This window comes from Nestor notabilis, unplaced genomic scaffold (assembly GCF_000696875.1).
Source record: "Nestor notabilis isolate BGI_N333 unplaced genomic scaffold, ASM69687v1 scaffold21414, whole genome shotgun sequence".
NCBI lineage: Eukaryota > Metazoa > Chordata > Aves > Psittaciformes > Psittacidae > Nestor > Nestor notabilis.
In genome coordinates, this window is record NW_009924566.1 from 17860 (window position 1) to 29716 (window position 11857).

Genomic DNA, 11857 nt, shown 5'->3' on the forward strand with positions numbered 1-11857 from the left:
AAACTACGGACTAGAGAAGACTTAAGTTGCCATGACGCAGGGCTGGACAGTCTCGTTGTGGAAAGAATTTGCATGGAGATGTTGCATATTTAGTCACACAGAAGAAGACTGAAAACTAAGTACCCAACACAGAAGCAATTGCTAATGGTTGTCTGCAAATTGCAGTTGTGGGGGAGAGGGGATCTGTGGAAGGGCATATTGTCCACTTGGCACTGAAGGAGTGCCCTTCCTGTTAGTGCTGGTCATTATCCCAAATTGCAGAGATGCTAGGTCATCGTGGTGCATTTGCTCAAACAATTTTTTAAGATGAGCTAACCACATTTTTTCTCATCTCATCACTGGAGGAGACTGGACCTGTTTTTCAGAAACATGACACACAGAAAAACCAGCGTGAGTCAGACACCTGGCTTGAACATATTTTGCCTGAATGCTGATAGTTTGGCAACATTTTAATAAGCAAATGAAAACAGTATGTAGTAATGGGAATTCATCTGCAGTGATTGCTGCGAGATCCACCAAGAACAATGGACTTGCATACCAACCCAGACTTACGACCAATATTGTGATTGTAGGTAACTAAATGACCATGGAATCTGGAGCAGAGAACCAGCAGAGTGGAGATGCAGCCGTTACAGAGGCAGAAACCCAACAGATGACAGTACAGGCACAACCACAGATTGCAACGTTAGCCCAGGTATAAAATCATATGGTGTAATAGTTTAACCTATTGGATATTTTTTTAAGAGGGATAATGCCTGCTTATGGGCCTGAGAGAAGGTTCCATTGATAAGATTCTGAAGGACGTGCAATGTATAGTTTTATTTATTATTTGTCTTCACATTTCTAAAGCAGTAGAGATTTTTAACTTCCCATCACACTAGGCTGTGTTAGTTCTGAAGAACTGTATGTGTGTAAACTGAGTAATGTTAACAGAATGATGAATATTTCCAGCATTCTTTGCCAAAGCACTGAAAGGTATTTTTTCCAAAACATGTTGTTTAGTATCTTTTTTATATTGACTGGATTGTTTTGCTGTTACGTTTTCTTTTTAGAAACTTGTCTATAGCAATCAGTTTAATTCTGAGGTAAAAACATGAAAATACAGATAAATAATGCAACAAATACAGCATCTTATCAGATGGGATTAGTATTACAAGCATTATAATCAAATGGAACAATGCAACAGCTTGTGTTATCCTGTTGTCTCCAGAATTTCACAGAATTGCAGGCTGTTGAGAGAGACAGCAGAAGATCATTTATTATCCCCAAATTATTTCAGAGAGACAAGAAATGTGAACCTAGCTACATCTCTGATTTTGGAACCTGGTTTCATTCTTGGATACATTGATGGTTGGCAGAAGCAACTCCATTGTGTAAATGAGTACAGAATCTGTTCAGCTCTCTTCTGTAACCATTTAATTTTAAAACTATTTGCAGTCTGCGAAGAGCAAACAGGTTTTTTAAATCTCATAGTTTGGGGAATTGAGTGTCTTCTAAGTGGCACAGGTGTTAAATCACGTATTTTATAAATTATTAATGTATTTTTAAAGTCATTGCACCTTTTGGTAAGCCAGAGCTAGTACACTTCCATTCAAGTGATAGTGTAGGGTTTGGAGCTGTTAAAATGCACAGAGTGATTTTGTTGTGTGAAGCTGTAGTGTGAATTTGCAGGCCACCAGCTGCCCTGCACCAGCTTGCCTCTTTGGGCAGTTTTCTCACTGTCTAACTTAGGCACAGGATGTAGGTGGTGTGAATAACACTTCAGTGTGAACTGAGTGGAAGTAGTTTATTTCTCTTGCAAAACCAGTAAACTGCTTCTCACTTGGTATGCATTACGATTTAGTCCAGAAAAGCAAGAATGCTTTAAATTAATGTGCTAACACACTGACCTCCAGGTAGCTGAACTTGCAACTATGTAGTGGGTTGAATCCATTTCACTCAGGCAAAATTACCCCAGTACTTGAATGATGTTTTTTTCCAAGTAAGGAAAAGCTATACAGCTATGGTTAAAATCTGTATGAACCACAAATATGTTATATTTTTACTAATTTCCTCTGTTGTCATCCACTGTATTATTTGCACCTTAGCTTTTCCCGAGTCTTTGTTTTCCTTGAGGTGATAAAACAGTCTAAACGTAATTCCTTGTCTTGTTCACATCAATGTTACGTTATTATGGTATTTTTAATACCATCAGAGGCTTAGGCAAATCTAACTAACTATGTCAATTTAATTCCTTCATTATCTCTTGTAAGGCCACCCCTCTTGTAAGCTTAGTTTAATTGCTGCGTTTTTAGTAAGTTCAGGGTAGTTTCCAGAGTCAAAAGGAAACTCGTTCCAGTTCCACAAGGTATGAGTCAGAGACATCTGCGGAAGTTACACTCTGCTGTTGGCTTAATCCAGTCACAGAGTGGCCTCCAGTTGATCAGTTTTGCTGTCATTGCCAAGGACTGTTTAGTCAGACGTGCACTATTAAAAAAGGTTCCTTGGTAAGGCAATATAATTTGCTAAAGGAAAGTGTTCTCATGTTAATCTCAGCCCTGGTTTCTCTCAGATGTGAGTTAAGTACCACCACGTAATGCTGCGCCTGTTTTCCTGAAAAAGGTAGAAGCAAAAACAAGTTTATGGATTAGGGAGAGACAGCTGTGGAGGAGAGAGCTCTACGTGTCATTCCCTTTAATTCTCTTGTTAAGCAAGATTTCCTTGTAGGTGGTGGATGTTTATGGAAATGCAGAGATGAGCTACTGCACCTTTTTGAGAACCACATGTCCATGGGGACAGCAGAGGATTTACTTCTGCATCCGGTACATAGCAGCTCTTTGAGATTAGGTAGGACAGCAGTGCAGCCCCTTCTCACGTTGTAGCTACATGGGTCAAATTCCTTGAAAATGCTGTTGAACACTGGAGGATTGTTAAATTTTCCAAACCTGGGTGTCTAGTGGAAGGCTGGCTAGTGAGTGACCCATAACCTGGCTGAGGTCTGCCAGAGCAGCTCACACATCATAGTCATTCCCTGAGCGCTGTGATGGTGTGAGTCAGATGCAAACCGAGGGCCATGTACGCTGGCTGGTACAGCAGCCCTGGCACCCTCTTGCCTTTCAGGAGCACCCCCAGCCATGAACACGCGTATCATGTCACCAGACAGTTGCTGAGTACTGGATGTGCTCTGGGGTATCTGCCGAGCCACGCAGCAACCTCGGTGCATGGCCCTTCAGCTGTCCATAATAGTTCCTGTGACCTGCCAGAGTCAGACTTCCCTGTGTGATGTGAACAGCTCTGTGTGGGTATCGCTGTCATCAGAGCCTGAGCCCCTGCACAGGACATGAGTGGCTCTGCACGCAGTGCTGATATACCCTGCTGAAGTCATTAGTGTGTCCCTGTTGGCACAGCTGCTGTGCCTACAGGTCTGTGCTGGAGAGACAAAGTTGTGTTTAGGAACTGAGTGTTTAAAATGTCATAGAAATTAAGACTAGAATCTGTGTTGACCTATTACACTGAATCACAGTAATAGCCTACAAACCATTTGTTTCTCACTGCAAACCCATGTCTGACCACGTGATCAGCTTTCTTCATTTAAATGGACTTCACCAGCTACTCAGTGTGGTTTAGTCTCTAGAAAGTCCAGAAGATATGGCTCCCTAAGAATTTTAACTTCATACATCTGGCAAACACTTTGCATTTTCTTGAGTGAGAACAAAAATAGCTCCACTCCCATATGCTTCTGCCTTTGACTCAGCAGTGTCTGTAGGAGTACACCCAAGTCCTAGCAGTATCTAAACTGAAGTAAGCGAAAAGTAATAATGTGTTTTTATTAGGTTACCTCAGAATAGGGGCAGTTGTGTTTTTCTCATTTTATCAGTGGTTTTACAAGTGATGTTTTGAGCCTGCAGAAATTCTGCATTAGATTAATTCGTAAAGTAGGTCAGATGTTGGGTTTAGGCAGTTCAGGGGAGTTTATATTACACTGAAACATTTGGGTCGTCTAACTGGGGTCTAGAAGACACAGAATTTTTTGACCACTGTGTATTCTTGGTAGTAAAATACGAAGATTTTGCAATAACCTAATTTATGTCCACTGTCTCGTTGCAGGTATCTATGCCAGCAGCTCACGCAACATCTTCTGCACCCACGGTGACCTTAGTTCAGCTGCCCAATGGGCAGACGGTTCAAGTGCATGGAGTAATTCAGGCTGCTCAGCCATCAGTTATTCAGTCTCCACAGGTCCAGACAGTTCAGGTACTGACGGAAGAAATTCCTAATACATTAATTGGGCCTTTCAAGTACTCCTGTCAGTTCTCTAATTTCTAATGTGTTTGTGTTCTAGACTGTGGTTTTGCTTACATAAACTTTAAGAGCATATTGAAGGCAAAATCTGTACACTCTTTGCTGCTCTGTGACTTTTTCTGTTCTGGTTTAACCACTTACCACTTATAAACATTGCTGAGTTTCATTTCTTTCTAGAATTTGGTGGGTGAGTTTTAACAGCTTCATGTTTTTTCTTACAGTATTACTCTACCTTTTCTCTCCATTGTATTTTCATACATTTTTATTGAGTAAGAGTTCATACGGTTCTGAAGTGAGCAAAAAGTTTTGGGTTTTTTAATAATGTTTAATCATTGATGAGGTTGATATTCTGGAATGAGAGTCTTTGCTACTTCAAAAATACTTGCATTGGTTTACAAAACAGGTGTCTGTGTTAATGGTCCTTAAAATAAACCTATCAGTCCTCTCATAAAAATGGGTTTAAAATTTGCTGTTGAACTTTGTTTGCCTTTGAAGCCTTAACATTTTCTCTTCTGTAACGCAAGCCAGATAATACAATATGATGAGGTAGCTTGAGCACATAAGAGACAAGTAGTCTGAGATCTGTAAAACCTGTAATATTTTTTTATTCTTTTTTTTTTACTACTTTAAACTCAGTGCCGCTGAATGCAGAAAGAGAAGTTGCTTGGCATACAGCAGCTACACAGGGCAAGGATTTGTACATCATTCCTTTGCTGTTGGTACACTGAGCACAAAAAATGTTTCATTTTTAAAAGCAGACATTGTGACTACTTGATGCAGATATTTACTTGGTATTATTTTAAAAAATAAGACATTGTAATTTAAAATTAGGTCATTGTGATAATAATCTTTGTTTACTCCTTGTCAGCTTTAGTGCTGAGTTTCTGGCAGGCTTTACCCCCCTCAGCCCTTGGAGTCAAAACTTTAGAGTTTTAATCTACTGGAGGTGAGCAGTGTTCAGATAAGTGGACAAGTTACTAGCCCAGAGGTGGAAGATAAGAGACTGACATTGAAACCATGCTTGGAATTCACCTGGCTCAGTGCAAAGCCAGCACGTTTGGGTATTTAAAGCCTGGTGGTTCACCATCAGCCTCAGACCTATTCAGGCCCTCTATCTGATAACTGAGATGTGGGCGCCAGCAACCTTTTTGAGGCTTTAGGAATCTTTCCTACAGTGCATAAAATGACAGGCTGTGAGGTAGGTTTCTCACACAGGCATTTCTCTGTTCACTATCTATCATTAGCTTTTGTACATTTGTCACATGAGTGTAGTCTTCTGGAAAACAGTCTCTATTTTTACGTATCAAAGATGGTTTTACATTTTTGGCACACAAATGTGATTGATACAAACATTTTAGCTTTCCTTCATAAACCTTTGTCTTTTTTTAGCACAGATGTTCAGAATTGCAGCACTGGGTTGTTTTTTAGCATCTTCATGTTTGACAATTTCCACCCAACAGCAGTCTCTGTAACATTATCCACCCAATGATTTATAAGTTGATGTTTCTCGACTTCAGTATTTTGCTCTTTTGTTTCCAGTCGTTTCTGATATCTTAATCTGGTTTTAGTTATTCTCTCCCTAAATTTTACTAAAAAATCTTTCTGAGTTTTGTTAAAATGGATGGAAACAAGAAATTATGGAAAGCAAAAAGTGCATGGAATTACTGTTTATATTTTCTTATTACAGTATTTAAATTATAAAGAACATTCTCATGGGTAGATAACTCCCTGGATCTGTTACTAAACAGCTTCTCCTTTCTGTTCATTGACTGGGTAGAAGCACTGTAGAATACTTGTATCGTAGTGTTTTTCCCAGGATGTCAACATTTCCTTGAAATAAAGATATTGGAAGTGTCTTGTTAAGTTTGTTTGCTGTTTTTATTTACAGATCTCCACCATAGCAGAAAGTGAAGATTCACAGGAATCAGTAGACAGTGTCACAGACTCACAGAAACGAAGAGAAATCCTTTCCAGACGACCCTCCTACAGGTACGGAAGTTAAAAGCAGAAGCATTTGCTTGATGGATGTGTTCCTCATGTGGGGAGACCAACAGTGTGATTATATAGTTGTTTCTAGATTTACCATTAATGGGTGCCTCTTTTCCTCAATGTGTTTTCCATGGAAGAGGATGTAAAGAGATAATAGGAGGAGGAGGAAGAAGAAATCTCAGCTGTTACGCTCAGTTAAGACAGAAATGAGCTGAGAATAAGCTAATTGCCACATTTGTGAAACATTGAGGTATCGTTGTGCTAGGTCCCTCAGAGGTAGCTTTAATGGATAGTTAATACATAAAATACACTGAAGCTTTGCAAGCAGGTGGCTTCTGTATAATCTGTAGTCTGCAAAAAATCAGCTATTGTTTTTCATCATTGTTGAAATGCTAGCAGCAGTCAAACTTAATTCCTTTCTCCCATGAGACTTTCGATGAACATGTGGTGTTCTGTGGCTCAGAGAAAAATTTGGCTTAAGCAAAATTGGTTGTGTTTAAAGTTTAAGAAGCCAGGGTATGAGTTGAATGTAGTGATAGGCATCTAGTATCTTTAGTTGTCATGGCAAATACTTCTGTGATAACAACAGTTCATGTGCTCCTTCACATGGTGTTAGTGTTGTTACTTTATTAATTAAGCCCTTGTACAGCTTTTTCTGGCTGTACTAAATCTCACTTTTCATTCTTAAAACATGCTAAATAGCATTAAGGAACAGCTCGGGAGTTCTGGTTTTAAGTGACTTGTAGATTACTGCTGCTTCAGTATATTCACATGCTCCTTTTTTCTTCATGAGCATAACTTTAGAAATACAAGCTAGACTCTAGGCCCAGGCATATCTCAACCATTTATTAGCACTTGCAGATTATTTTCTTCTACCAGCCTTCAAGGCTGTTCTGGTGCAGATATTGAAAGTCACTGCTGAAGACCCCAAGCCTTGATAGATGTGTGAGGAGCAGTGTTGCTAACTTCAAGGCTGCCACAGACTTCCTTGCAGTCTGCTTCTGCAGTGAGGCACTGGCTTTTACTGTGTATTGAAGAATGGCGTATACTGTGAGACAACAGAGCTAAGCAAACAAGCAGCAAAGCTGAGAAGAGGACACTTGTGCATGCTTGCTTCTCATTGAGATGGACTCCTTTGCATGCACTGGTACCACATCACAGCCTCTGTCCTCAAACCAGATTCTGGTGACTCGGCAAAACTTTGTAACTGTAAAACTTGTATATGCAGCTCAGACTGTGGGCCAGTGTAGGAATCACATCAGAAAGGCTGAGCCAGACTACTGCTGTGTGGATGAGTTCCTGGTGGGCGTTCTTCAAGCTGCTGTATCTGGCCCCAGAGACAAGATGGGTTCACAGAATAGAAGGCTCTTCATCTGTTTTGTCTACTAGTTTTTCTGGTCTAACACGTAATTGCAAACTCTCTGGATGGGAATTTTTCATTTGTCCAAGTGGTGCTTGGCACAGTGGAGTGCTTGTGCAGTGCTGGGGTTCTTGCATGCACACCATCAAACCAGCATCAGCAAAGCCCTGTTTGTTAAGTTGCTTAGCAGAGTGACTGCTGTCGCCAAATAGCTCCATACAGATGTTCTGGCTCCCAAAGCCTTAGGAGCCTTATTTAGGAAATCAGTATTGCTTTGGAGCTTGGGGTCTGCAGCTGTGTTTGCTTCATCACACTTTGAGTTCTAGTGACAGTCCACCCGAAAACATGAGGAGAATTACAAAAGATGTCGCCCTTTACCTGAGTAGCATTTTGCAGTGACATAATAAAATATGCCAGCAGTGAAAAGGGCTTGACAGTTCTCTGAGGGACAGTGTTTGGTCTACATGATGCAAATTGCAGTAACTGCTATGGTTAGTCTTGCAGTCATGTTCAGTGGGACCTGTAGCAGTGATGTTTAAGCAGTTTTTGGTTTGGATAATTAACCTTTGAAAGTAATTAAACCACGTGTTCTTTTCTTTTACCCATGCTACTGTCACAGCTTGCTTGGGCAGGGCACCTGTAAACATAACTGTGTGACTTGACTCAAACACACTCAGTATTGCCTCCCAGGCAGGTGTTACACTATAAACTGGTTGCTCTGTACAAGTATTTCTGCTGACTTCCTTTGTACTCAGCTCTCTGGCTGAGAAGTTTGCAGTCTCTGAAATGAAGCAGTTCCTCTAGTGTACGTGAGGAGACAAGGTTTTATATACTTTTGCTTTCGTCAAATCTTTATGTGGCTACAAGCAGGAAACAAGTAAAAATTCATTAGAGAGAAACATGCTTTTAAGTAAAAGGGAAGGTTGTGACAGCCGATACTTGTGTTGAGAAGAACCTGCTGAGAGGCATCTTTGTCTTGTGTACTAAAACACAGCTGTTCTGTGCTGGCTTCCTTGCCCATCTGTGAATGGTACTTTGAACAGTCCTCTCCATAAGACGTTGAAGATGGTGCAGGTTTTCCATTCTGCACCCGTACTTTCCTTGCTGGCGTATTGCACTTTTCAGTTTCCTGCAGCATTATGTATCAAATAAACTTTTTTTTTCTTTTCCTCCAATTTTTATTAAAATCTCTACAACACACTGTCTTTGCCAGAAAAATTTTGAATGACTTGTCCTCAGACGCCCCAGGAGTGCCAAGGATCGAAGAAGAGAAGTCTGAAGAGGAAACAGCAGCACCTGCCATCGCCACTGTTACGGTGCCAACTCCCATTTACCAAACCAGCAGTGGGCAGTACAGTATGTAGTCTGAATTTCTCAGTGGTGCTAGTAAGTGGGGATGAGAAGATGAAGAACTATAATTTCTATAACTGTTTGGACTAGGACAAAGCAGGAGGTGAAAATAAGATTATTTTAATTTGACTGTTTGATAACCAAGTCTTTTAAACACATTCCTGTTGTAAGTATTTGAAATGTTCAGTTAACATTCTGGGACTTCTTGCCAGTTAGTGCAGCTAATGCATCCTGAGGTAAAATATGGACTAACCATAATGCTGTTACAAACTTTTCACTCCAGGAACCAGATGAGGTAATTCAGAAGTTTCTTTTTTTCCTGGCAGATGATGAATACTGGTTCACAAAATTGTAACCTCATTAATAGAAAAAGCGTTACAGTCTGCAATTACATTTTTAGAAAGTCCTGGAAAAATAAGAACTTCAGCCACGTTATTAAAAATATGTAATAAATATATGATTCTGTGTTTTCTTTATTCACTAGATTTCACACAGTGCTTTAATTGTGCTTTAAGTGCTTTAAGGATTGAGAATACAGCAGTAAAGCTAGAATTCACATGCTGTCTCACACAAACACAGAGTATTAAATATACCAAAGGGAGAAAGAACTTACTTGTTTGTACCCTTGTCTTAAAACCTCTTTAAAATTTTGTATCTGTTTACTCCTTAGCCACTTTGCCTAATAGCCTGTTTAATTTTACTGAAACTGATGTGGTTAACTCTGCTTTCCTAGTGTAACTGTAAAATAACTGCTTGTGCAGATTCTTGAGATTTTGGTGTGCCTGTATATAAGAACACAGTGAAATCCTGTGGAATCACAAATGAGGGGTGATGTTTCAGCACACCTGCATGACAGGATTGAGGGAATAAAAGGGAAAAAACCCAGCAAAGTAAGACTGCTTGAAGGAAAAAAAAAAGTTGAAACTGGACCTTTGTCAATGAAAACACTGCTAGGGAGGCTCTGAGGAAATTGTAGAGAAGGGGGATACAATCAGAAGGAGAAAAAAAGAAGCCAAAGCAAGAAGAAAGTGAAACACAAAATGGATAGTAATAGCAGTAGGAAAGTGAAAGGCGCAAAGCATGGAGAAGGCGAGGAATTTCACATGAGAAGAAAGGATGTGAGGAAAAGTTCTAAACCAACCAAGAGAAAATATTAACTAAGAAATTAAAAAGTATTTCCTGGGGGAGGATTCTACCTCCTCAATGTGATACTGTTTTATCAGAGAAACTAATCTGTGGTTTAGGCTGTGGGTTTTGCCACCCCAAAAAAATAGAGGTTTCATGACTAACTGACAACTTGCTTTCAAAGCATGATTTCTTTAATGTACATTAAAGCCATGTGTCTGATTTGTGGGTGTATAAGAGTTCAAGGGATTTAACTCAGATCATTATTCTGCCATATCTAGGTTTAATACTGTATGTTACTGAGAAAATCATTGTCTTAAATGCTGTTCTTTTTTTTTTAATTCAGTTGCTATTACCCAAGGAGGAGCAATACAGTTGTCTAACAATGGCACAGATGGAGTACAAGGTCTCCAGACATTGACTATGACCAATGCAGCTGCAACCCAACCTGGCACCACCATTTTACAATATGCACAGACCACAGATGGACAACAGATACTTGTACCCAGTAACCAAGTTGTTGTACAAGGTGAGAAGCTTCACAGCCAGTCATTCCATATAACATTTTCTCCATGCAGATACAAGTTGCCAACCTAACTCCTTAAAACGTCAGGAAACAGAATTAACAGCTTTGGCACAGATAAGTCTCCAAAGATATTAAAGGAAATTCTGGACAAAACTATTTGTAACATTTTCTTGGAGCCTTTCCCTTCAGCTTATAAAATTGTGGATATTTTGAGTTTACTTCTTAAAAATACACATTTATTTTTGGTTTTCCAGGCTGTATTTCCTGTATTTTGTCCACACAATTTTATTTTAACATCTCTGCAAAAACTGATACCACTTTAGAATTCTTAGTTCTCCCAGGCAGTGAACTGCAACAATAGTAAATTTAAAGCAAAGCATTAAAGTGAGTAAGAAGGTTGTTTGATTCTTTCTATAAGGACACTTTTACTTAGAAGTATTCTTTTCCCTTTTTCATTTCTTCCTTTTGTGGCTTTTGTGACTAGTCATGAAGTACTTAACCATTGAGTCTTAGAATCATAGAATAGTTTAGGAAAGTGCCTTAAAAGATCATTTGGTCTAGCCTTCCACTCAGAGCAAGCGGGGCTACTTCAACTTAGAATAAGTTGAGGTTTTTTATTGTATTAAAATACATGGTTTGGTTTATTAAAAATTGGGGAGTTATTGAATCTGTTTATTAAAAATAACAGAAAAGCATACCCCTGCTTTTATGATTGTAAAGCAGGTGTTTTGAAAGTTGTCCAGTGAAGAGGTCTCCAGGCATCAGTGTATATACATAGCCGAGAAAAATACTGTTGTTGCACTGATTTCTGTTTTTTCTGTTCTTAAGAATATGTGATTTCTTTAGGTGATACTGTATTTACTTACAAGCTCAGGCAAATATAACACACTCCTAGATAAATAAACAAAAGAAACCCAAGACCTTATTCATTTTAGAGAAGCAGCTTAGTGCCTAGTTTGCAGCGTCTCGTTCTTGTTGGAATAAATGCTACGTTTCTACACCCTTTTTTCTGTGCCAAGTACTTACACATGCAGTTCCTCCTTTTGCACATAGGCATTTGGAGCATAACTAGAAATGCTGTTTGTCCCATCCTTCATCTTCTTAAAACTGCTAAAACTGCCCAGAAACTAGAGAAGGAAAAAGAAATATACTAAGGGAAAAAGTAGCACAGCAATACAGCAAGCCAAATCAAGTTACCAAGCACAAGTGAAGACTTCTTCAGCAGG

At 39.4% G+C, this 11857-nt stretch overlaps 1 protein-coding gene across 2 annotated transcripts in view; it reads left to right on the forward strand.

Annotated features, from left to right (window-relative positions):
* Nucleotides 1–572: 572 nt before the first annotated feature.
* CREB1 (cAMP responsive element binding protein 1) overlaps nucleotides 573–11857 on the forward strand; it is a 16010-nt gene continuing 4725 nt past the window's right edge. Inside the window, exons 1-5 of one of the 2 annotated variants that reach the window (XM_010012661.1) lie at nucleotides 573–694; nucleotides 4087–4233; nucleotides 6170–6270; nucleotides 8844–8986; nucleotides 10452–10634. In XM_010012661.1, the coding sequence (XP_010010963.1) occupies nucleotides 581–694; nucleotides 4087–4233; nucleotides 6170–6270; nucleotides 8844–8986; nucleotides 10452–10634 (688 nt within the window). In that variant the 5' untranslated portion in view covers nucleotides 573–580. The remainder of the gene's footprint in view (nucleotides 695–4086; nucleotides 4234–6169; nucleotides 6271–8843; nucleotides 8987–10451; nucleotides 10635–11857) is intronic. The other variant, XM_010012662.1, reaches the window with a different exon arrangement.